This window comes from Dunckerocampus dactyliophorus, chromosome 5, assembly GCF_027744805.1.
Source record: "Dunckerocampus dactyliophorus isolate RoL2022-P2 chromosome 5, RoL_Ddac_1.1, whole genome shotgun sequence".
Classification (NCBI taxonomy): Eukaryota; Metazoa; Chordata; class Actinopteri; order Syngnathiformes; family Syngnathidae; genus Dunckerocampus; species Dunckerocampus dactyliophorus.
In genome coordinates, this window is record NC_072823.1 from 11,147,460 (window position 1) to 11,175,046 (window position 27,587).

General features: G+C 40.8%; 1 protein-coding gene across 1 annotated transcript; it reads left to right on the forward strand.

Moving 5' to 3' along the window:
* The first annotated feature begins 280 nt into the window (after positions 1-280).
* Positions 281-27,520, forward strand: mbtps1 (membrane-bound transcription factor peptidase, site 1). The gene is made up of 23 exons (XM_054777417.1): positions 281-431; positions 6,332-6,903; positions 8,053-8,316; positions 9,265-9,471; positions 10,240-10,350; positions 10,489-10,598; positions 10,786-10,902; positions 11,278-11,345; positions 11,592-11,694; positions 12,247-12,398; positions 13,814-13,975; positions 16,155-16,299; positions 17,267-17,455; positions 17,567-17,739; positions 17,808-17,923; positions 18,005-18,161; positions 19,655-19,779; positions 19,891-19,968; positions 20,051-20,191; positions 20,313-20,444; positions 20,575-20,701; positions 21,629-21,759; positions 24,408-27,520. The coding sequence occupies exons 2-23, from the start codon at positions 6,714-6,716 to the stop codon at positions 24,608-24,610; spliced, it is 3,201 nt and encodes a 1,066-aa protein (XP_054633392.1). The 5' UTR covers positions 281-431; positions 6,332-6,713; the 3' UTR covers positions 24,611-27,520.
* Positions 27,521-27,587: the final 67 nt, after the last annotated feature.

Genomic DNA, 27,587 nt, shown 5'->3' on the forward strand with positions numbered 1-27,587 from the left:
ATGTTTTTTTATATTATATATAGATGCCCTATTAAACAGCGCCCACTACTGGAAAACATTCAACACGGCTGCTGCTTGAGGTTTTTGGGTTGCCAGAACTACTAAGTACATAGATACGCAAATGTATCGAATATCCTCAAGAAACTAATATTTTACGTATATTTTATGAATATCAATAACGAGATGTATATCCACTTATCCCGTATAGTTCTGAAGATTTGAATTTACTTTATAGTTAAAGTTTTAGAAGGACGAGATAACCAAACCTGGCATCCAATCATAAACAGACGTCAGTGGTCTGCGGCTGTAGCTAATGAGTTTGCTAACTAGCTTTTGTTCGAGGTAAGCAGAACGCGGAATGTAAACATTTAGTGTGCGTCACTACAAGGAAGCTCACTAATAAAACCCCAGCGACACGAGACACTTACTTGGTGAGTAACATTATAAACATTTCATGAAAGCAACCTTCACTATGCACAATACTACGAGGCTAGCTAGCATATGCTATACATGTGATAGCGGTTGCTTCCAAAATCAGCATACGACAAAATTGCTCTGCAATATGTGTCTCTGCGTGGATTATTTCCAAATAGTGTTGAGAGTCGATGAAACTATTGACAACTACAAGTTACGTTTTGCGAGTGCAGTATCATCTGCCTACGGGAGTGTTTAGACTTGATAAAGCTTATTTTTGTCCTCTGCTTTTGTTTTGGTTGTGTCGTACGCGAAAACATTGTACCGCGCCTGTACTACTTGCGTCACTTTGCCATCAAAATATGGAAATCTTTAAAAGCATACTTTACATTGTGCGTGATAGGTTTATTCGGAAAAGTCAGCCTCACTGCATCTCAGACCACCATGTGAATGCTTAAATGACCTGCGACCTGTTTGTAGCCCTTCCCGATGTTTTTTTTTATGTATATTGATACAATTACTCCTACCTATTAATGTACAAACAAGTTTGTTGCACAAGATTGTCCTCTGATCAGGTTGGGAGTCACTCATGCTCATAAATAGTAGTTGGGCTGAGGTTAAATGCCAGCTTTGTGGCTTAGTTGTTGACACAAGTGGTCCCCAGTCCTAGCTTTTACAACCCTGCCCTAAACAGTTCTTCTTTTTTTCTTTTTTTTTAAACGTTACTCTTTGCTAGTAGCTATCTGTTAGCTCTCTTGTTGACTGGGCATGAATCCTGCTCCAAGCAGTGAACCCCCTACCTTGTTTGACTTGACTATCCAGTTATTATATGACCTACAACACCCACAATAATGGAGCAGATGTTAAGCTGAAGGTTTTATTTCCTCTAGAATAAAGATCGGGAAGTAGTGGATAGTCTGGTCTCAAATATTGACCATAATATTGTTTATCGGTAAGACTATATATCGTCCAGCTAAATTCACGGGCCTGTGCATGTCATGATCTGCATGTTGTAAATTCCCATTATAATTTAGCAATACATTTCATACATTTACTCAAGAAGAGTGAAAAACTGACTGCCCCGAGAGGATTATTAAGTACAGTGGAACCTCCAGAGTGGTATGCAGTCCATTACTGAAAGCTGGTAGAAGGAAGGGAATGGAATGTGTTGCCACTTATATTGGCGTTGTTTTGTTTAGTACTTTAGCCATCAGTATATAAACTTGCCTTAGCTGTGTCCTTTCTATTCATTCAGTGACATGGCTGCAATATCTGTGTCTGTGATTGGACTGGCTGTTCTTCCAGCAGAGGAAACAGACCAACACAAATATATTTTATAGACTATTGTTGGAGGATAAAGCGGCATAGAAAATTGATAGATGGACGGATGGATGGACTGTTGTTGGGAAATGAGTGTGGTCAAATTGATCTTTTTCTTGATCAGGGGGCATTGACCTTCCTGTGTTACAATGATGCTTTCACTAAAGGGCCTGGTATACTGTTTCCCACCATTACTTAATCACAACCTACAGTTTTTTGATGTGAAAGGAGACTCCTCACAAATGACATCTGACTTGTGTCAGCAATTAGTGTGCACATATTAAATATGTTTCTACAGCAAAAGAAAACTGCCCTAAGTTGTGAATCATGTATTTGGCAGTTGAGTGCTTAGTTTCTCTTTATACTGTTGACACTCATTATACAAATGAGCACTAAGTTGGGCCGTAGTGTGGACCTTATCAAACAACGTGCTTACGATGATCTGCGTAATAAAGTCATTCTCTCAGTTTCAACTATTCCTGTAGTGTTGCTGAACCTCAGGTGCATAATGGTTTTATTGGTTTACTCATTTTCTTTTTTAATTGTTTAAAACACAATTTGGACATATTTTATATGATTTAGTCCTGTTTTGTCAGTTGTTGTAGATCAGCTTGGCCATATTGTAAATAACGCCGCTATACCTGAATATACTTTAGAATTTAAAGTAAATAAATATATTACTCTGATATTTTGTATTTTTATACTGTGAGCTATTTTACGATTTTAAATCTACAACTTTTAAAAATTTACCAAATACATTAGGTGTTTTTGCACAGTGTCTTGGATCGGTATTGCCGATACCATCTTGAGTTTTACTTAGTATTGGATCGGAAAGGAAATCAGTGGTGTCACCCATCACTACTCCACTCCACTCCACTCCACACTTTTGCTGTGTGTATGCTATCGGCCACGCCTCCCCCCACAGAGACAAAGCGACTGTATGACTGACAAGAGCTCTCACTCATCTCACCTCTCAAGCCGTTCTATGAAACGTCTAGGTGCTGAACCAATGCACAGAGTGAATCCTCTTCCTGTCTGTTTGCAGGTGAGAGACGAGGAAAACAGACACGTACGCACACGGCAATATACGGAGGCTGGAAAAATGATCGAGTTCAGTTTGTGTGATTAGTTAATTAATTTATTATTAGGGGTGTGACGATACGTGTATCTGTATCGAACCGTGAACCCCTCCCCCCCCCCGGTATGGAACAATTCGCAGTTTCATATTTATTTTATCAATTCCTGGCGGCGCTCTGTGCTGAAAGCTCAGTTTATCTGCGACCAACTACTCTGGCTTAGGTTGCATTGTCAAGCACAGAGCCACTGAGCTCCACCTCCTACATTCATACCATGCTGAAAATGTTGAAAAATGTTGGCAATTTTAATATAATTCAAATTAAAAAAGGAAGGTAATGTATTTTTTTATATCGAAAAAAATATCGAACCATAACACAAACATATCGAACGGAACCGAACCGTGAATTTTGTGTATCGTTGCACCCCTATTTATTATCACGAGACAGTTTTTCTCTAAACAAGAAATCTCATCCTGTTTTAATCTCATGACACCCCTACTGCTTATTTATCTATTTGTCAGTGCCATTGTGACATTTTCTCAAAATCTGACCATAATAAATACTATTTGTTGAGCCTGGATAATTGGGTATGCAACTTCAAACCATCATGTGCTACATAGGGATGCAACGATTCCTCGTATAATTTGAGTTCAGTACCTCGATTACAAAAAATAATTGAGGATTATTTTCTGCCTCGAGGAATTGCTTACGTCACCCACACGCTTACGTCACCCACGCAGAGGATGAAGAAGGAAGCAGTTGGCGCGGGATTGACAAGGCAAGAGAATGCGACAAGGCAACGAAAGAAAGGAAGGAAAACAAAGAAAAAAGTTGCAATTCTGTCGCCAAACAAAATGTAAAAAACACTCAGCCTGTCTAGTTTAGGTTAAGGATTAAGTTAGGATTTATAAATGCACAGCTATCAACATAATTTAATATGTAAGTTAGTCTTAGTAATGTCTTAGTAAAGTTATTATTTCTCTCCTTTTCCAGTAAATAGTCTGGGATGGATACATTCATCAACAAAAACACCAACATGTAGTTCCAAGTAGATACTTTGTTCCTATGCACAATGTGAGTTAACTAAATAAAATGGTTGATTATCTAAAAAAAAAATGAATCCAATTGGTCATTCATTTAGTGAAATGTTTTATTTTCTCTTGTGCACTTTAACCAAGCAAAAATGTTTTTTCCGACTCATGGAAAGAAGTTTCAGGAGAATACTCAATTACTAAAATATTCGATAGCTTCAGCCCTAGTGCCAAATTAATTAACCAATTCTGTTGGTTAAAAAGAAAAGACAAGGTTTGTTTGACACCCCAGATATACGTAGTGCGTGAAATATAATCTCTAATTATACACTGTTTAATACATCATGGATCTCTTGGCAGTTCACTGTACAGTTAATTACCGTACAAACCTGTATTACGCTTCTCATCAAGCAACTAACACTTAAACTGTACTGGTTGGCCTTTTAAATAGTTATCATTGTTGTAGGGGAGTGTTTGCTGCATTACGGCATGCTTCACTCTACAAAATATTCACAGAGCAAGAGCAAAACCATTGGGAGAAAAAAACAACAGTGCTGGGTAAGATAACAGGAAGCTGGAAGGAAACTGATTCTCATATGTTGTATTTGGCCAGTATGTGTGCCTGTATGGGGCCTTTGTGTCTTAATGGGTTTGTGTAACTGTGTGCGATATTGTGTCTTTGGGTGTGTGCTTGCGAATGTACTGACAGGGTTGTCCCTGCCTTGGGCCGCAGGGGAATTATAGTGTGCCTTCTCATAATTTCCCTTTTCTTGCTGCTTATTCCGGGCTCTCTGTGTGTTACACCTCTGTTCTTGGTCAGTGAAATTAGCCGTCTCTTTGTCAAGCTTGAAACTGTTAAAGTATTTGTTGTACATTGTTGTTAGTGACTAAGTGAATAAGTATACACCAAGTAACATTGCGGCCATTGCAGTGTGTAGATTTATCTGGATGAGAATTTCCTTTAGACATGCCACTTTTTCCAAACATAACCTCTCCATCTCCTTCAATGTCACCACACAGTGTCAGCAACCCAGTTATTCCTGGGTTTATTGATGCATGCTAATTTGTGATGTATGTCACAGGTGACAAGTTTTAGCAACAGTGTGCATGCATGCTTTTCTAGTGAGATTTTTTAGTGACTATTTTGTAGAGACAGTAGGGGTGTCACAAGATCTCATGAGATCAAAACCTGACAGCATTTTTTTGTTCTGAGCATGTCGGGGGTGCTGATTACATAATAGCCCAAAACGTACAGTATATCTTTAATAACTAACTAAAAGTATGACCGAACAAACGGCCATTTTAATTGCATGAAACAGCACAAGCAAACGGGCCACACGGTGGCCTAGTGGTTGGCATGTTGGTCACACAGTCAGGAGATCGGGAAGCTCTGGGTTCGAATGTCGTTTGGGCATCTCTGTGTGGAGTTTGCATGTACTCCCCGTGCGTGCGTGGGTTTTCTCTGGGTACTCCGGTTTCCTCCCACAAGCCAAAAATATGCATGTTAGGATGAAGAAGCTCAATCAAAGACGCTAACTTTTCTGTTTCTGTTTTCTTTGTATTTTGCATCCAGACAGCCAGGAAGAGGGTCAGGGCTCCAGACTGCGACTAAATGGTCACATTTTGTGACTAAATATGAGACATTGCGAGTACATTTTTCATCTACTCATGCATGTGCGATCACATAAAAGTACGCGTCCCGTATTGAGTTGACAAGGGATGCGCACTTTCTCCCTTATTACCGTGAGAATGAAAAATAGTCTGTAAAATATGTAGTCAATTGATGGCAGCTTGTCACTTTCTAAGCCTATCGATGCCAGATGTGTGACCGCTCACGTTTCAATCTCATTGCAGTTTGTCTTTTCTGCCATCTGTGTTAATGTTTACACATTTTGCCTGGCATACTCTGTCTCTCTGGCGGCAGCTAGCTAGAGTTATCCACCTAGCCTCTGGTCCACGTACTCCAAATGCTCGTTTTCATCCCATACTACAACGGCTGTTAGGCTCATGTGGGTAGGTGTTAACTTACTGTCACATAATAAAGGCAAAAAACAAAACAGGCGGTTTGGTTGGCCCTGCCAACAAGGTGTCGTTTTTTTGGGAGGGGGTTGGTTTTTTCCAGAAATTGGCAACCCTACCAGTTAATTTGCCGATTTTATTTTATTACTCTTGAATATTTTTTGTTGCTGACAAACTTCTGCTTCACACTTCAGCCCAGTAGTTGACAGTAACGCACAATTAGTTAGTTTGCCAACTGACATTAACTCCAAAAGAAGAAGAAAGGAGACCAACATCACAGAAGAAGAGGGCGGTTTTGGAGTTATAATGTATATGATGCCAACAATGACAACAACATGTTGCTGCTTAGGTGCAAGTGTGCCTTAGTTGATTATTCTATATGATTGCCTTGTGTGAGGGTGTTCTTTTATTTACCAGTATCTACCAGTATGCTGTACTTTGATCACACTTTTCATTGTCATTTCTTTCCAGATTTAAGTAACAAAAGGACTACACAGATCGACCACACCTGCTCCTCCATCAGAGTTCCTGTCATTCTCCTCTCCCTCCACTTCCCGGACAGATTTTCTTCGCTTTTCTCAACATGGCAGCTGTGTTTCTACTCTGGCTGTGTTACTGAGCTCCATCTTGGACTAACACCATGGAGAGAAAACGCAGAAAGAAATGATTTTAGCTGCTCAGAACATTTTCAGTATGGACTCACTTTTGGAGCTCTGGACCTGATATGATGTTCCATTCCCCTGACCCTGAACCAGGATTTAGCTATTCAGTTGTTATCTGAAACAGCATCCTTGCTGCCTGAGCTTGACTGGCCTATACAAAGCACAAGATTTGTGCAGTTTCACAGCGCAAAATGCTCCTACTACCAGTATGTGTCTCCATACTTATGGGGCTGCTTGCAGGCTTCCTGCCTTCCGTGGGGATGGAGCCATTGCCAGAGAGCAGATTTGGTTCTGATCACACCCAAAGCTTGGAGTCGCCCAATTCTAACTACTCCCAGCTCACTCTCAAACTCGAGTTCGCATCTAAGGTGGTGGAACATGGTAAGCAATTTCAAATGTCTACATGTATTTAGGGGTGTCTTGGAAAATCGAGTTCTCATCCTAGGTGGTGGGACATGGTAAGCAATGTCAAACGTCTACATTTGTTTAGGGGTGTCCCGATCTAATATTGACATTGGATATCTGTCCAATATCATTAAAAAAAATGTATTGGGTTATATTGGTTTGCATCTACACTCTCCGATACTGGCACTTTGTCCCAGCATGTCTACCAGCAGCACCCGGCTAGATACGTGATCACATCAACAGCATGTGCTAACTGTTAACAATAGCAAGGAGTAGGAGTGATGTCGGCCATGTGGCAGTACTTTTCGTTAAAGTCAGAAAAAAATGTTGCAGCTGAGTGCAAAACTTGTCATGCACAAGTTCCCCGTTATGAGTATGTTTATTACAACTAACGTTAGAGATAGAGTTAGTGTTAGAGTAAACAGCATGACGATTTTTGCAAGACCACAGCTCCCGGAAACATTTGCCATGTGTTAGAAACTCCCATAGGACAGCAAAAAGTCAGAAATGAGAAATGACGTGAAAAGAGCGAGCCCCTATCGGTGGTGAGTAATGTTAAGTTTAAACACTTCATGAGCACTTTGAGCCTTCCTACATTATGCTTAGCCATCACCATATTGTGGCTAAAACTATACCCCAGATGCAGAAGTAGTAAATGCTTCCATTATTATATAGTAATATCACTTGAGCAAGCCTTTTCTAACATTCTTCACTACAATATAATAAAAGCATGTATGAGTTGTGTTGACATTGATTGATATTCAAGGCTGCAATATCGGAAGTGAAAAGGTTGTATGGGGACACAACTACATGTGTTTATTTCAACTCAAAACATCTGGAGGAAAATCCTGAAGTTGTGATATCTAGTGTTCTGTTTCCCTCATCAACGTAATTTGCTCTCTGATAAAAAAAAGTATTTTATTTTCAAGCAGATTGTACCATACAGTATTTAAGCCAGGGGTTACCACTGAGTATGCTTACATTGTGTGCTTTGTAATACCTGTATATGATGTGCTTAGTACTATGGACTACAGTATATGTACTTACAATAATTTGATACTTTAACCTGTGTGAATTTATGCTGATGGCCACTACAATGCATATCTCTCCCCCTTTTGTCTCCAGAGTATATTGTGGCATTCACTGGGTATTTCTCGGCCAAAGCTCGCAGCCTGTATATAAGCAGTGCCCTAAGGAACACAAACGATGGAGCATTGGAGTGGCACATTGTTCCCAGGGAAAACCCAGCTTCTGACTTCCCCAGTGACTTTGAGCTGGTCCACATCCGACAAGCTTCAACCAGCAGTCTGCTGACCTTAGAGGACCACCCCTACATTAAGAGAGTCACTCCACAACGCAAAGTGTTCCGGTCACTCAAATACATTCCTTGTAAGTCTGACTGTTGTGTTACTGTTAAGAAAAACACAAGTACCCTGCAAATGGGCAAAAGTTGCATAGCAAAAATATGAACACTCTATGTACTGTACAGTATAAATATTTACATTTATTCTGTTGTATGTTAGGGAATGAGAGATGGGACAGAGAATGTCTGGGTTTGCTCACCTACTGAGGGAGAAGGTGGTCTGGTTCTGGTGGGGCTTACCTGACCAGCAGAGTACGCCCTGTGCCTGGCACTGTATGAAAGACTTCTGTGTCTGCACCCCCAGCCGTTATACATGTGTGATCTGCATGGAAGTGATGTGTTGTGCTTCCAGTAGCATTTCTATTATTAGTTTACAATTTGTGGAAAACTGCAGTCATGATAACATCTGAAGTCATATATTGACATTTGAAAAGGGAATTTACTTGAAAGTACAGTATTCTACTTTTATGACTTTGGGGGCAGCAGTAGCTCAGTCAATAAGGGCTTGGGCTTCAGAGCTTAAAGGAAAACCACTTTTTTTGGAGTTTTGCGCATCATCCATAATCCTTATGTGAGACAAGAACACATACAGTATGTTTTTCTCTTTTCTGTGCATTTGAAATACATAGAAACAGCTAAAAAGACTCAGCTAAGAGTGCACGTAATTGGAAGAACCTATTTTGCCTATAATATTATTTTTTTTCCACTCGTGGGTTACGGTTAGTTCGTTTTACTCCAGCAGTCCAAAACGTTGATTGGAGACTCTAAATTGTTTTCAAAGTGAGTGTGAATCGTTGTCTTCATGTACTGTATGTGCTGTATGATTGACTGCTGACCAGGATGTGAATCGTCTCTTACCCGAAGTGGTCAAAGATTATACTTGCATAGAGCTGGAAAAGAAATCATAAATGTATTTATCTAAAGACAAAATGATAACTCCACTTGTAACAATTGTTTGCATTTTTCATCCTCAGCACCTGAAACCCCTGCACCATGTAACAGCACCCACAGGATGCAGAAATGGCAGTCATCCCGGCCTTTTAGAAGAACCAGTCTGTCACTATGCTCGACTTTTTGGCATGCAACCGGGCGACACTCAAGCCGGCGGCTGCTGCGAGCCATCCCTCGTCATGTTGCCCAGATTTTGCAGGCAGACGTACTCTGGCAGATGGGACACACTGGTAACCCTGAACCGTTTTGAAGTACATTATATAAACCAAATTATTCCACTGCACCTACAGAAAATGAAAATATAAGAGAATAGAAATATATCAAATCATGTTGAGGGCTTGCTGGGTTAACATCTCTGCTCTATTTCATCCTGAAATGTGTTTGATTACCGTAAAGCACCGTGTATAAACCACACTTTTTTTCCACTGGTAAGAAGTAACAAATCGGGCTGCGGTTTATACACGATGACAGGCCTGTGACCAGATGCAGAAATTGATGAGAAGTCCATTTTAGAATAGCCGTCTGTGGGTTAGACTGTTGCTTTGACTTTAGCGCTGGGGCAACTTTAGAGTTGGCAAGCATTTATGAACTAAAAAATGTTTTTCCCCGCCGTGAGCCTGGAAATGGGGGTGCGGTTAATACACGGGCGAGGTTTATACACGGTGCTTTATGGTAGCTTAAAGTCAGGGTTCTGTGCAGGCTGTTACTCTGAAAAGTGATCCTTCATGTACTTGTTTGATACACCTCATCACAGTCATGCTGAAACATAAAAGGGCCGCCCCCAAATTGTTCCCACAATGTTGTAAGCATAGAATTGTCCAAAAAGTTCTATGTAAGATGAAGTATAAAATTCAGTTGAAAAAACGTTGTGTAGTCCAACTCCTCATTTGATTTATTGATTAATATATGTGTGTCTTGGTATTTTTGTCTACAGAGACTTGGTGACCATGTGACACGTCCTAATTGAAGGTCCTGCAATTATTATTGTGTGTGTGCAGGTTCTGGTGTGAAGGTGGCTGTGTTTGATACAGGCCTGAGTGAGAAACACCCACATTTCAAAAATGTGAAGGAAAGGACGAACTGGACCAATGAGAAGACACTGGATGATGGTTAGCCGGACAAAATAGCCTGATGCAGTTTTGACTCTTACTGATCTCATAGGATTATAGTGTGACAGGACTGTACAGTTTATGCATTTAGGGATGGCATGGCAGAGAAACAGATTCATCTGTCTTTCTGTTTTGCAGGCCTGGGTCATGGCACATTTGTAGCTGGAGTGATAGCCAGTATGCGAGAGTGTCAGGGTTTTGCCCCGGACTCAGAGCTGCACATCTTCAGAGTGTTCACCAACAACCAGGTACATACTTTATAATATAATCCCCAAAAGACCATGCGAAAGGGATAGTGTAAAATCTGTTAATTCGCTATATGTACATCCTTTTGTAATGATAAATGACAATGCAGTTTGCTGTAATCATCTTCCATAGCCACATCAATGAACTCCAAGTAAGGACAACATTCGTTGTTTTCTTCTCACCACCCAGGTGTCTTACACCTCCTGGTTCCTGGATGCCTTCAACTATGCCATCTTGAAAAAGATCGATGTTCTCAACCTCAGCATTGGTGGCCCCGACTTCATGGATCACCCCTTTGTTGATAAGGTCAGACAATTGCAAGGTTTCACAGTTGTCAGTGATTTCAAAAAGAAAAGGTCATCTAACAGTTAAAATAGTCAAGTTGTCATATTCATGTGTAAATAAGTTTTCATTCTACGAGAGAGTCGTAAAAGTAGTAGTAATAAATAGAAATAATTATAACATAGATAAATTCACTGCATAAAACACAGCATACTGTAAATTATCTTGGGTAATTATGGCTCGGAAGATGTAGTATGTCAGGAACCTGCTGTAACCAGAGCCACGACCTTCATTCCTTAGTAATAGAAAAAATATGAATGCATTTCTTCAAATGCGTGCCAGTGAAAAAAATTCTATTGAGCAATGTTCCTTCCCTAATCTCGGTGTGTTGTTTTGCAGGTGTGGGAGCTCACTGCTAACAAAGTGATCATGGTGTCTGCTATTGGAAATGATGGACCTCTGTATGGGTATGTGTCTTTGCCTGTCTGTTGAGGCGCCCACCTAATATAATAGTCTGGGAAACACTGAAATATTTTTTTTGGGGGGGAGTTTTGTAATATCGAAAACGGTAAGTAGGTGAATAGAATTGTCGTGATGACCACAATATACAATGCCACATTCGAAATTAGCAGTTTTTGCTTGTTTTTCGGGGTCAGTCCCTCAACATAACAAATAACAGCCTCTCTTTTGCATCTTTGGCATCTCTTCTGCAGCACTCTAAACAACCCAGCAGACCAAATGGATGTAATTGGAGTCGGAGGGATCGACTTTGAGGACAACATCGCAAGGTTTTCGTCCAGAGGCATGACTACCTGGGTGAGTTTCTGAAAAGTCACAGCCACTTTTGCAGATTACTGTCACACTTCATTTGTAAGTCGAAAAAATATGATTCAGATATCCACGTTTAATTTGTAGTCAATCTATGAAGATATGTAGTTTACAAGGTGTGTAACAGTACACTAAAATGTACGGTTCGGTTCAGTTTCTTAAAGTGCTCGGTTCGGTTAATTTTTGGTACAAAAAAGGCAGAAAAAATGACTTAAAATGCTTTTATTTAAAAAAAAAATGCAAACATAATTAAAAAAAATAAATAAAAGTGATATTTCAAATACTTTTTTTTAAAAATAGAAAAATAATAATAAAATAAAGTGTAGTATTTAAAGAATTGTTTAAACATTGTGGCCAAATGTAATGGACAGTTACAGTTAAATAGCTCTCTGTTGTGCGTAAAGTCCAACCATCTGCCGTAAGTGAAATAATGGACACGTGATAGCTAGTTGACGACATCACTTTTACATTTTTACTAAAATACAAAACATGGAAAGGGTCTCTGTCTTACTTGTAGTATCTAACTTTGCCTGTGTGCAGGAGCTGCCAGGGGGCTATGGCAGGGTGAAGCCAGACATTGTCACTTATGGTTCTGGTGTTCGGGGATCAGGGATGAAGGAAGGATGCCGGTCTCTCTCTGGCACCAGTGTGGCCTCTCCTGTGGTGGCTGGAGCTGTCACACTTTTGGCCAGGTGAGGATCATAAATTGGCCTTCACTGGTAAATGACATTTGGTGATTTGCTGCACATGTTATAAGCTGATTCTTAAGATCCTATTCTGAGTGTAATACCGTTAGCTTGTAAACAATTGGCGATACCTAATTAGCTAATGTAGCTACTTCTTACCGGGGGTGCTGGAACAGCAGAACTCTCGAAAACATGTTTCTTATTCTGTATTGGGCGTGTAGGAATGTAATCGTCCTCGTTGAAGTGTGCACTACACACAAAACTGTTTGATCCTGGCCACTTTGGTTCCCACTTTATAGCCAATATGGCAATAAGACAAAGTTTCCTAATAGTCCGTCACAGAAAAACGATGGAATATATAAGTGAATTGATGATGGGGATGCCATACAACTTCATGCCAAAAAATCCAAACATATCCTATGACCTCAAGGGAGCTTGGACCAAGAAAATCAACACACTTTGCCGTAATGGATTGAGATCCTGCACTACCCACAAGGTCCCCCTGCTAAAGGAGGCACATGTGCAGGCCTGTCTGAAGTACAGCGAACACCTGAATGACTCTGAGAAGGCTTGGACGAATATGATGTGGTCAGATACAGTAAGACCAATATTGAGGTCTTCGGTTTAAACTTGACTTAACATATATAGAGGCAGAGATAAGCTGAATATGATCACAAGGATGCCAGCCCCATTGTCAAACGAGGAGGTGAAAACATTCTGCTTTGGGGCCGTTTCTCTGCTCAGAGTACAGGAAGACTTCACTGCATTGATATGAACGGGGCCATGTACCATAGGAAAATCCTGGCCTCAGCCAGAATACCAAAGCTTGGTCGTGGATGGGTCAAGCATGACAGTGACCAAAAACGTATGAACAAGGCAACAAAGGAGTGACTCGAGAAGCATATTAAGATCCTGGAATGTCAGAGCACCTCTTCGGACTTTGATCCCATTGGAAAATCTGTGGAGGCAGCTAAAACATCAAGTATCCAAGCGACGGCCTCAAAATCCTTTGCTTGGAGATCAAACACTGGTTTCACCAAATTAAGATGAATTTATAAACCTTATTTAATGTTTCTTAATTTTTTGGGGTTGATATTCTGTCTCCATGTTAAGATAAACCCAGCAAAAATTTTGGACAGTTTATGTCTTTAAGGGGATAAACTTATAAATAAACAGGGGATCAAATATACAGTATATTTCCCTCATGCTATGTAATGTCTCTTCCACTATGCATTATGAAATTTATGTCGTAGTTGTGTATGATCTCATGCAACTCTGGAGATTACCACTCACATTGAAATAGGAGCCCATCATGTTTTCCTTAATTGTTTTTTTCCCCCCCCCCACTCATTATATCGGGAACCTGACACCATATGAGTTCAAATGTGCACTAACCTGTCCTCCCCTTCCCCTTCCTCCAGCACTGTGCTAAATCGGGAGTTAGTGAATCCAGCCTCCATGAAACAGGCTCTGATTGCCTCAGCCCGCAGGCTGCCAGGGGTCAACATGTTTGAGCAGGGCCATGGGAAACTGGACCTGATCAGAGCTTACCAGATCCTCAACAGCTACAGACCTCAGGCCAGGTAAGACCCAAGGCATAATTTAATAATACATAATATACATACATAACATAATGTAATATAGTACACAGCAAAGGTGAATGAAATACATCACACTTGGCAAACCATGTTGTGCTTGGGCACACTTAATACCCAAGTCCAGTTCGTTTGACTAGCATGAGTGCTCTGATCCATACATGAGAGTGGTATACTTCTTTTTGCCCAGCGCGCTTGGAAGAGGTGGGCATGGGCCCGGCGTGTTTGCAGAACATGCATAAACACCTGCACATGTGCACAAAGTAGGTGCTTCATATATGGTAACAATGTCATTGCTCTTCCGACCAGAAATACTCACCATAACAAAAATAAATAGAAAGACACAAAGTAATTGACAAGCCTATGGTACGAATGCCCATTCACTGGCACGAGTATGCTTAACATGTGTGTCATACAATTAAAGCAGTCACTCCTTCCAGTAATTAATGACAACCACCACTTTGACTCATGGAAATAAACAAAACAAAACAAAATAAACTACAATGTTGGGAAAGTTGTAGTAATAACAGCATTGTATAATAATTAGGACCTTAAAAATAGCGTGTTAATGGCAGTTACTAATTACTAAAGTAATTACTTTAATTACTTGAACATTTTTAGTGTAATTAACGCACTCGCACCACATCAAGCCACCCTTCTCTGTTATGACGGCAGGCGAAGGCACAATAGCGTCCCCACAGGGTCTGCTGCTCTTTAATAACTTTATTCTGACCTGAAGACATCAAAAGCAGTGCAATTCCAGCACCATATATGTATCTCCAACACCCAAACACCTCTCTAGTCCTCCTCGGGACGGCACAATGAGGACATTGTCAGTAGACCATAGCGAGGGGTGTTCAGGGCCACTCCGTACATCATGTCCTGTCCTGTTCTTTCCACATTCACGCTGTCATGACTCTAGTGAGGACAACTGGCATAGAAGATGGATGTATGGCTGTCATTACTTCCTGATTGCAAAGGCCAACAGGCTGTCTTTGAACGTGGCAAGATTGTGTCTACACAAGCACGGCTTCTTGCAATGCACAAGAAAGTGACATTTTCTACATGATCCAGAGGGTTATGGGACGTAAAAGACAAGTAGTAAACTCTCAAAAAAAAGCATTCTATTTCATTTTGATCAGCTGATGAATAGCCTGTTTGTGTAGTTTGTCCTGAACATATGGTTTTTGTTTTGAGACATATTGATAATTTTTTAATCATTTTTGTATGCTTTAATTTAAAAGTATATTATACTGCAAGTCAACCATAAACCAGTGGTCATCAGCCTTTGTGAGACCAAGATCCCTGGTCCATGTGTGTGTGTTTATATTTATTTATTTTGTAGAAAGTAAAGTAAAATGTGATGGCTATTTAAAGCTTCGTCTTTAAATACAAAGCTCTTTTATTTTGTTTCTGCAACGATGCTATGACAAATGAGCCACAGGCCGCGTATGGCCCCCGATCCACACTTTGGCTACCCCCACTTTTGTGGATCTTTGTCGGGGTCGGGCTTGTGGTGTGGGCTCTGTGAGCAATCTACACCTCGGTTTGTTGGCTCAGTGTCGTGAGCAAGCGATGGTGAGGGGAGAGCAACTAGTCAATTCAGCCTTAACGAGCACGTCTATGAAGTTATATTTGTGCCTTAATTTTTAGGTAGCAAAGGCAGATTTGGAGCCACATTAACGTGCAATAACTACTGCTGCGTGCTCAGGTACATCGCTGCGCGCTCTGTCACTCACTCTCTCCCTTGCTTAACCTCGTGGCGAGGCGATCAGCTGTACGTGCGCTGGGTTTTGGGGACTGGGCTTCCTGGCTGGAGCTGGTGGGTTGTGTGCCTGGATGGTGGCAAGGCGTACGGGCGTGTTCATTGGTCAAAAAGCGTACCTGTTGGTCGCTCTCCAGGAGGAGAGGACACTGATGTAATAATACTGTTTTCCCCTTATATTCTTGCGATTGGCCGGCAAAGTCCCAAAGATCAACCAGTAGCTTGCCATCGACGGGTTGGTGACCCCAGCCATAAACATCACTGTTAAATGGTTAAGTGTTGTATTTAATACTGTAATGTTACCATAACTGGTACCTATAACTTTACTGATGCCATGCATTGTTTTTGTGAAATGTTCCACTAAAAATAATTTAACACTCATGTGGCCTTCTCTCCTGACAGCCTTTCTCCTAGCTACATCGACCTGACAGAGTGTCCATACATGTGGCCTTACTGTTCTCAGCCCATCTACTATGGAGGAATGCCCACCATTGTTAATGTCACTATTCTCAATGGCATGGCAGTCACCGGCAGGATTGTGGACAAGGTGAACCCAATTATACATTTTTCAGTTCACATTTCGGTTAATGTTGTCGAGTTTCATCTAAACCAGGCATCCCCACCCACCAGGCCATGGCCTGGTACCAGCCCGTGAGCAGTGCTGAACCAGGCCGTGGAAAAGTTTGAGGAGCAATGATTTAAAAAAACAAACAAAAAAACACACGTTTTTATAAATAGTTTTGCAAATAACTACATTGAGTTTTATGTAAAGTCATATCAATTTTGGAAATAATACTTATTCTTATTTTAGAAAAATAAAATACTGTTAGAAAGACCAAGTTTTTACATGTTTATGTTGTTTTGTTTTATTATGTTTCCCGAAGCGTTTATTCCCAGTGGTCCTTGAATGCATCATAGTTGTGCAGAGACAAAGGGAAAGTTTCTCCGATGCTGTCACAAATAGACTTATATTTTTCCCATTTTTCTTTCACCTCATCGTTGGTCCCAAATGTTGGTACTGGGTGTGAATGCATAAAGGTGAGATTTGATGACATTTCATATTTTGTATATCGATGTTCGTATTATTCACAGGCTGTCACACATCAAAAAACGATGTGATAATCTTCTCTGGAAAACAAACTCCAGGCTTGTAACAATGATGAGTCTGTATTGATTAGATTTTAATTTGATGATGTTGGAAGCAACTTTTCTGAGACACAGCGCTTTTAATGTGAAGGCCAGAAGTATGTTGTTGGTAGTCATTCTTCTTTCATGTAATGTGTCACAACGTCAGTGGTCATCAATTATATGTTGTGTTATATGTTGTGTTTTATACACAGCACATTAATAAATAGCATAGTCCACCAGAGGTTTGTTGGAATGCAAAACAGTCAGTGGATTAAAAAAGGCTGGGGACCACTGATATAAACTACTGTGGACTAGTTTCCTCCTTACTCACCATGGTTGCTTCATGATATTGTCTCTAAATTGTGCTGTTCCTCTCTCTCGTTCAGCCTATTTGGCAGCCCTACCTTCCTCAGAATGGAGACCATATTGATGTGGCCATGTCATACTCCCCAGTGTTATGGCCATGGGCTGGCTATCTGGCTGTGTCTATCTCCGTTGCCAAGAAAGCAGCTTCATGGGAAGGGATCGCCCAAGGTCATGTGATGGTGACAGTGGCATCACCAGCAGAGAACGACGTGAGTCTGTGAAATTGATCCACTTATTGTCTCTTGTCCATGTGGTAGTAAAATATTAAAGCAGTGCCTATCATGTAAATGTACTAATATCTGCCTGTTACCTTTTATCAGTCTGAAGTAGAAGGGGAACTGACCTCCACAGTGAAACTGCCCATCAAGGTAAAGATTGTCCCAACACCTCCACGGAGTAAAAGGGTTCTGTGGGACCAGTACCACAACCTGCGTTACCCACCGGGCTACTTTCCCAGAGATAATCTTCGCATGAAGAACGATCCACTTGACTGGTACGTGTTAAATAAGTTGCTACCAGTGTAACCTTGTGTTTTTGAGCTGCTATTCAATATATTTCTAGGAATGGTGACCACATTCACACAAACTTCAGAGACATGTACCAGCACCTAAGAAGCATGGGATACTTTGTTGAAGTGCTAGGAGCACCAATCACCTGTTTTGACGCCAGCCAGTATGGTATGAATGCAGATTAACACCATACTTGCTACTTAAATAAAAAAAAAAAGATAAAAGTACATTTGACTTTTGTCCACGTAGGTACATTGCTGATGGTGGACAGTGAGGAAGAGTATTTTCCTGAAGAGATCACCAAGCTGAGAAGGGACATTGACAATGGGCTTTCACTCATCATCTTCAGTGACTGGTACAACACGTCTGTCATGAGGAAGGTCAAATTCTATGATGAAAACACCAGGTACTCTCTACTTTCTGTTTATTGTTGCTAATCTCTAACATCATAACATTGTAGCATTGTGCACGTTGGAAGACTAAATTTGACTTGTAGTTAGTGTAAATGGTTCCTTTCTAGGGTCTTGTGCTTTGGCTGTACAGTAGAACCCCACATTTTTTGGGGTGTTACCTTTTAAGGACCACCAGCGAATAGCGGAAAACCGCGAGTAATTGATACGGCCATAAAAATGTCTATTTTTGACACATGGCTCACTTCCCCCAAGTTAGCTTGAGGTTGACGTTCCTCTCTGATTTCGGATCAACATTGACTGTTGGAATTATTAGATTAGATTCAGTTCTAGATCTCTCGCCTTCTCTCTTCAATTGACACTTGGAATGCAATCCAGGTTTAAGCCCTAAATACAGTATGCCTCACAAGTTTATCAAACACATTTAATGTATAAAATGTATAGGTACTCGCCACTAATGGATGATAATGTAGGATCATCAGCATATGGAATTGGAGTCACTGTAGCCTTTAGCCTGGTCGTCAGGTTAGCGCTAGCAGGGTAGAGACAGCGGTCACCTCGCTGCCTGTTTTGAGGCCGGATTGGTTGTCGAAGCTTGTGCTTCCGTAGCCAAAGTTTTGCGGCTCACAGCAGACAACTATGGTGCATTCAAGGACCGCTGAACAAAGTGTAAAATCTTCATGAAAAAACAATATCAACGAAGCATAAAGATATGGATGTAACCATGTATACATTGTGGGCTTTCTAACACTGGTACTTGAGATGTGCTTTCTGTGGAAAAAATGGCCTATTGTCAGGGAAAAAAACATTTATTTGGCCAAAAATATGCTAATTTGTAGGGCGGTGAATGCTGAATCGCGGATATGTGTGGATCAACTGTAGTCTTATACACTTCACTGATTTATTTCAGTAAGATTAGCTGTGCTGTGTAAACTTTGTAATAGTTGCTAAATGTCCCTATTGTCAGATTCTGAACTACTCGTGCAGAGCGAACATTTACACACATCTACTTGCTGCACCATTCATATTCCACCTAAGCCTTTCTGGCATTCAAGGGATTACATACAGTTAAAAATAGCAGTCAGCTTGAAAGGGATATGCTGCGTAATCCAGTTTTATTTGAATAGCGTTGACTCATTCAAGAACCTGTTCATTAGGAGAGTCATTCTTTGGCTATATTAACAATTCAAACCTTATAAAAGATGTTACAGATGTTATTGTGGTTTAGATGTTTTTATTATATTTTTTTATTAGTAGTAAAAATGTGTTTTCATTTTAATGCGGTCCAGTATTTTTCAAATAATCACATGGCTTTTGTGGAATTAGTCACACTGAGAAGCGGTATAGAAAATGGATGGATGGATGGATGAATGTTAGTGTTTTTGTTATAAGTTTGTAAGTTGTGTAGAACGTCATTTGTGTCAGTTGTATTTGTCTGTTTTTGCTTTTGCTGTGCCTGAGATCTTGTTTCCCATCAAATCACTTGCAGGCAATGGTGGATGCCAGACACAGGGGGTGCTAACGTCCCTGCACTGAATGACCTGATCTCAGTGTGGGGGATGGCATTCAGTGATGGACTATATGAGGGCGACTTCACTCTAGCAGATCATGACAGTAATAAACACACACAAGCCTCTTCTGTGTCTGATAGCAATACTCACCTGACCATCCCTAATGTGTGATTTCAAAGAAATAAAAAAGAAAATGATTGTCTCTCGTTTCTAGTGTACTATGCCTCAGGCTGCAGCATAGCCCGTTTCCCTGAAGACGGAATAGTGATCGCCAAGAACCTAAAGGACCAAGGTATCTTCAGTGTTTTTAAGTACTTGTGCTGCCACCAGAGGATAAGCAGTGTGTATCAGTGAAATGTGTTTTGTTGTCACAGGTCTGGAGGTGTTAAAACAGGAAACCGCAGTGGTAGAAAGGGTTCCCATTCTTGGACTGTATCAGACACCATCTGATGGGGGAGGTCGTATTGCTCTGTACGGTGACTCTAATTGTATAGATGACAGCCACAGACAGAAAGGTAACTTGTGCGGCGTCTGCTCTGTGCATGGACTGTATATATTGTGCTTTTTTCCATAAGTCTCTGCTAATTGGTAATTATCTTTTTTTGCTTTTTCTATTTGTGTATGTTGCTCCATTAGATTGTTTTTGGCTGTTAGATTCTCTGCTTCAGTACACATCTTACAGTATGACGCCTCCCAGCCTGAGCCACTCTCACAGTAGGGTGGCATCTCCTACAGCCAGCGAGCGCCCACTGCCACAGAGATTGGAAGGTGAGGAGGGAAAATTACAATAAAGTCATATTAAAAAAAGTGTTTTGTTTTGTATTTTTGCCACGTCTCATACATCGCCACAATAAGAAATACCTGCAATTATCAACCCCTCTTTCTTCATTTTCTACAGGTAATCATCTTTACCGCTATTCAAAAGTTTTGGAGGCTCACCTTGGAGATCCAAAGCCCCGCCCGTTACCAGCCTGTCCACATCTTTCCTGGGCTAAGCCGCAGCCTGTCAACGAGACAGCGCCCAGGTGGGTTTAACTAAATTCTGCTGCTTTTCATCTGCAGAGTAATGTTGCAATACAAAACAGTCTCTTTTGTAATTGTAGATATTGTGATTTATGATAATTTTGGGATGATAATTCACGGCAGGAACAATTGGATTATGTACTGCAGTGGTTCCCAAACTTTTTACAGTCGAGTTAAAAACGCAGAAATCATAGGGCCCAGCAATGGCAATCTACCAAGCTAACTAGTTGGCCTACAATTTTATTCTAAACTTAAGAATAGGTTTGAAACTGAGTGGGGAAGAAGGACATAGTAAAAAGCCAAAAAACGTACCACGTCAATGTGGAATTGGAGAACTTTTTTTTTTTTTTCCACTGTCATGTCGGACTCTGCATCCACTTAATGCAGGTAATGTCTCATCAATGTGACATTACTGATGCCTAGTAGTGACCAGAATACTACATATGACTTGTATGTGTTGAATATTTTTAGACAAATTATAGGCCATTGTCAACTATGAAACAGGGATAATTTATTAATTTAAAAAAAAAACGGTATCTTTAGCGATGGTAAATGGCTGTTCATACAGCACCATCATTTCCATGATAAACTCACAGATCACTTTGGCCCTCGGGTAAACTGTTTACACTTTTCAAACAATGCTGCGATAGGAACAATCCCTGGGCCCGGCGATGCTGCCGGGCTGCCGTTGCAAGTGGCCGATAAAGTGTGATGTGTTGACATAATCCCTCACATCGGCCCGATAATTACCGGTCCAAAAATAATCGTGCATCCCTAATTTCAATGCATCTGTGTGTCTAAAATTAATCATACATTCAAACCAATGATGAGTGTATCTAAACTTCTGACCAGAACTGCAAGTTCGACTTAGACGAGGGAGCGTTGATTTTAGAGTTTGTGTTTTTATCCCGTATACCTTTTTCTTTCAGTAACCTGTGGAAGCACCAAAAGCTTCTGTCTGTGGATCTGGACAAGGTGGCTCTGCCTAACGTGAGGTCTTACCGTCCCCAGGTCCGACCTCTATCCCCTGGGGAGAGTGGGGCCTGGGACATCCCTGGAGGTGAGATACTTTTTTTTATGTGGGCTTGAGGGACTGTGTACACAAGATAGTATAAAATACAAATACATAAAAACTTGACAACTAACACATCTACAAGGAAATGCTAACCTTTACCCGTAACATGTACATAGTTATCTAAATCTTCTACTTCAGAATGTCTTTTAATTGGACAAGACCGAGCTCTTTTAACTTGTTAGTGATCACAATTGATTGCAACTTATATAGTGTCTTTTTGGCAGCATAAAAAGATTTAGTTTGAATGTGTGCAGAATTTGATCTCCTATACCAAACAACTTTCTGCTATTGTTCGAGATAGAGACCACCAGATACTGTCACTCACGTGTCTTATTGGCTATCCTAACCCTTCCAAAAACTTAGGGAGAGTAGATGTCTCCATTAGATTTGTAGTTAAGGTTTGAAGGAGCACATGGGCCCAACACATACTGCTTATCGTTCTCATCTCACAAATGCCGACCAGCCACTATGTATGCATTTTTCGTGACCCTTGAATACACTTCACTGCTCTCAGGTACACATTTTGTTGCATTTCAGCAGTTTCAGTTTCCTTATTCAGCCTCTGTGCGTAGCATGACGTGCATCGCCCAAAAAATCCTCGAGCTGTGGCGACGGTGACCATCAAGGCTGTGATTGGTCTGCTTGTTGTATATTATTTCCTGTCTGTATGCGACTTGTTCAGAAGGTGGACAGTCCACCTCCACAAATGCCTTCTCCGATTTCGATCTAGACCCTGTTGTCATGCATCGGTTCAAGGATTCAAGGATTCTTTGTTTTCGTACCAACAGTATATGCTTGCACATAATGAGGTACGAAATTAAGCACAGAGGCCTGGTTAAACCAAGAAATTTAAGAATAAAGATATAGTTAACAAAAAATATGATTAAATAATAATTACATTAACACAACAACAGTCTGGCTGGCTAGTGTAGCCAATATTGCAACTGTCCATGTGAGGGGCAGGGGTGTATAGGTATTGCACATGTTCCTGGTGTGTGAGTATTCACCCGTCCATGGTGAGGGGGGCAGGGGTCTATGTGTATGTTTCAGAGGGGGTTGTATGAGTATTCACACATCCCTGGTTGGGGGTGTCTCTCAAAGGGAGCCGACAGACAGCTTGTGGGTAAAAGCTGTTGTTGAGTCTTGTGGTTCTGCTCCTAATGCTCCTCCACTTTTGGCCTGAGGGGAGGAGAGGGGGAAAAAGTGATTGTGCGGGGTGGGCAAAGTCCTTTATGATACCGTGTGCCCTTTTCCTGCGTCTGGCTGTGTAGATGGTCATGGTGGTGCGTAGGCTGACTCCCACAATTTTGTGCCGCTTTCACCACCCTGTTCAGAGCCTTTTTCTCTGCAGCAGAGCAGCCTCCATGCCACACTGTGATGCAGAAGAAGAGAACATTCACCACCTCATTTGACCTCATCTGTCAAATGAGGTCAGGACTGAGCTTCCTGGAGAAGTAGTTGCTGGTGGGCCTTCCTGACGAGACGAGAGGTGTTGATTCTTCATGTTAGGTCGTTGATGAGATGTATGCCCAAATACCTGACGCTGGAGACCATCTCCACAGCCGTTCCTCCAATGTGCCAGGGAGAGGGGATGTGTCTGTGTTCTTCACATTGATGCAGAGGTTGTTTTCTCTGCACCAATCCTCCTGGTGTTCCACGTCCTGTCTGTATGCACACTCATCACTATTGTTAATGCAACCCAGCACTGCTGTGTCATCTGCAAATTTTACAATATGACAGCTGGGGTGGTTTGCCGTGCAGTCATACATCAGCAGGGCAGGGTGTACAGGAGGGGACTCAATACACAGCCCTGGGGGAGCCAGTGCTGAGGAAGATGGTTTGGATTTTGACTGTCTCAGGCCTGACACTGTGGCGCTCTTGGGGATGGAGATAATGGTGGCCATCTATAGACGGGTATCCTGTGACAGTGAGGTGTTGTAGATATCCGTCATATCTGAGAAAGCTGATGTGCACAGCCCTTCAATGCCTGTCCAGGTATATTATCTGGACCGGCAGCTTTGTGAGGATTGATCATTTGCAGGGTTCTTCTCACTTCTGCTGAGGTCGGCTGAGAGGCACTTCCCCTGATGTTGGGGTGAGTCTGGTGCTGCAGGGGGTGGTGGAGTTGAGTCTTCGTAGCTGGCATAGAATTTGTTGAGGGCATCAGGAAGAGAGGGCTCTCTCGGGCATTGTGCGCCTTTCATGTTAGTTCAGTTAGCTTCAGCTGCAGTAACACACTCCTTCGCTCTTTAATGACCATCATTTGGTTGCTCATAAAGTTGGTATCACGTCACACGCTTAACCCTCATAGTACTCATAACATTTCTTCAAGTTTATTCGATCTGCAAATGCATGTTCCCTACAAATAATATCATTTAACATGAACATAAATATGCTTTCTAACAGGAGAAAATATATTGGCAAGCAGTTGTTATAACGGAGAAATATTCAACCAAACATTTCCAACATTTTCCAGTATGCACTGTGCATTATTCTATGCGGAAAACACGCTGGACTGATTCAAATAAAATTGTTGTGATTGTTGTATAATGTATAAACAATTCCATGTCATGGTATTGCATGAATGGTTTCTAAAAATGCTTCATTTTAATGTTGACCTTCCATCTTCACAGGAATAATGCCTGGTCGCTATAACCAGGAAGTGGGCCAAACCATTCCTGTTTTTGCCTTCTTGGGGGCAATGGTCGTCCTGTCCTTTTTTGTGGTCCAGCTCACAAAGGCCAAGAGCAAACCCAAACGCAGGAAACCCCGCATCAAACGCCCCACATACTTGCAGCAGCAGCAGACAACAAATGGGAAAAACCCCACAGTTTGACCAAAAGCGAGTGTGAAAATATGGCTGGACAACTGGGTTTGACTCCATAATGGGTGCATTGTGGAAGGTCCAGTAACCACGAACGTGTGAAACACAACAAACGTCTAATAGCGCATTGAGGAAGACTTCAGTTGGCAGTTGGACCCTCTCCTGTAACTCCCAAGTGTCTCCAATGCTTAAACGTTTTTCGTGCCAATTGTCGATTCAAGGCTGTGAGCGCTTGTGTGTGCTATGAACTGTTACACACGATGTGCAACACACACATACAGCTGGGTTCTGCGTTCCATGTTTTAAACGTAGAGCTTTCTTTGACCAAACTGAAATGTCTGACCTTTTATATTTATTGAATTTAGTTGTACCCTAACACACAGACGCACACACTTTACATCCAAAATGTTGGCACACCCCGAAACAGAAACAACTTACACATACAGTTGCACTCGAAATTATTCAACTGTGTATATTATTTATTTTCAAAGTTTCTAAACTTTCGGTAGATTACAATAAACCAACAAAAACAAATAACTCAAGACATGGTCACATTAAACATTTGAGTGCAACTGTCCGTACTAATAGACTACCGTATTCCCATCTCACAACCGTTGGATGATCATGTTATATACCTGTTTTGAATCTGTTCTTAAACTTTGTAAAATAATGAACTCTGGTTATATGCTGTTATTCTCTTTATCTCACTTATGATTTCATAAAAAAAAAAAAAGCAGCAGTGACAGACTTCCAAATATACTCCAACAATAAATGAAAATAAAAAGACATAATGTAACGGATACTCTCTGTACCCTACTCCTAGATTACTTTGCTGGCATGCTGTTGTCTGACAGCAAAAGCACAAAATTGTGTGTTTGTTGCGTTTGTCAATTATTCAATTAATTGCTTCATATTTGTGTAGAAAAGGTGCGGATGTACTCAAGCATCATTAAATTGGTGTGAGCACATTCTCCAAGGGATGAGAAAACTGGAGCGTGCCTAACCCACAACTAATCACTCTAACAATCTCCTAATGGCATTTTTTGCCCAAGAAAATAGCCGTTCCACTCTTTCAACGGGCCATTACTTTGATGTAGCTCTTAGTAGTACCACCAGGTGGTGCAAAACAGCAAGGCCCCCTAGTGCCCATAAAATTGTGGTACTCTTGCTTATCTCTGCTAATGTTCTTGAATGTCACTTAATCGCCAAACCCCTCCCAGCAATATGGTGAATGTGGCATTAGTTAAAAAAATTAAAAAATGCTGTCAGTTGAATCGCCTTATAAATCTTGTCTAATGCAAAATTGGATCCATTTATTACAAAGAACTAAATAAAAAAAGTCTAATTAGTGACAGTGACATGCAATGAGGTTCATGGCTGGTGAGGCACTGACTCCTTTGAGAGTTTTTTTTTTGTTAATGAAATATTTCTTACTCCCATTTATTTGTAGTCACTGAAAAACATTTGTGTTCTTACCTTTGTCTGTATATGAAGTACCTTCACGCAGTCCTCCAGGAAAAGCTCGGATTCTTTGTTGTAAAAGCCTGTCACCTCCTGGTGAACTTTGGTATGTAATCATCCATCTTGGCAATCAAATTTATTCAGCAGAGCATAAAAATGTCTTGCATTTGACTTGCTGCTCCAGCTCTTAAAAAAAAATAAAAAATCAGTATTTTCCTCTCTCTGGAAGGATGGTAGCGACAAGCACCTTCCAGCTCATGCACACACCCACCCCTCAGCATGAAGAGAGTACTGCAAGAGCATAACAAGAATAGTGTTAATAAATGACCAAAAGGCATGTAGCTTCTGGATTGTTGAGAAACAATAATGGCGTTCCTTGCTGTTATGGTCCTGTTAATGGTTTATTTGTTTCAGATATGCTTAACAACTTACATTAAATAACATCTTATAATTTACCTTTGAACAATTCAACATATCTGAAAATAAGTAGGCAGAATCATAGCTTATTAAGTCTTCTCGATATCTATTATTGATTAGTTCACACGTTGAATATGCAGACACAATAATTCATGTGTTTACCTGTTGTCATTGCAGATTTAATCCACTTCAATTTTGTAATTGCTGGGTTGCACGTGACGTCACATCCTTGTGCCGTCGTCATGGGCTCATACGAGCATATTCGTAGCTAAAAGTCATGTAAAATCAGAGCGGAAATGCCGCCGACGTGCGCTGTTGTTACTAAGAAGGTCCGTAAAAAAAAAAAAAAGTTCAAAGAGCAAAGAACGCATAAAAAGGTGGCTGCTGAAATACTCTCGTATGAGTATAAACACGCCCAAGTTTGTAGTAACCAACAAGTAACATTTTTACTAGAACCAAAGAATTGCCTCACAACATAAAATTTTATATTCGTCATTTTGTCATCGCTTCATCTAAATGCTCCCGCTGTGCAAGCGCCCAATTCATTAAACATGATAAATATCAGAGGTGTGGATTCGAGTCATGCGACACCATTTTTGATGACTTTCGACTCTACTTGATAATATTACCAAAGACTTGCAACTCGACTTGACGTCAAAGACTTGGGACTTGACTCAGACTTTAGTCAGATGACTTGAAAATACTTGAGATTTTCAGTGACTGGTGAGTAAAATGTGTCCCCATTCAATGTATTCAATTAACATGATCGTTATGTCATTTCCAGTAAGACGACATATTTTCTCTTTGAATCGGCCTCACTGAATGCGTCTCTCAGGTTTATAATCAGATTTAGGTACCAACAGCGAATGGGTCGGTTACATTTCTGTGCGCTGACTAAATCCTGAATGCTATATCAGCACTCTTTGGCTGAGTCTTGTAACACGGGTCTTATTTTATTAAAAAAATAAAATTCAAATTGCATTCATTGTACATTGTTAAAATGGCATTTTATTTGGGAGACATGAAACAGTGCTTATGAGTAGTAACGGACTTGACTCGACCTGTCTTGTCTTGATTTGAGACTAGGTTTGAGATTAAAGACTTCAGACTA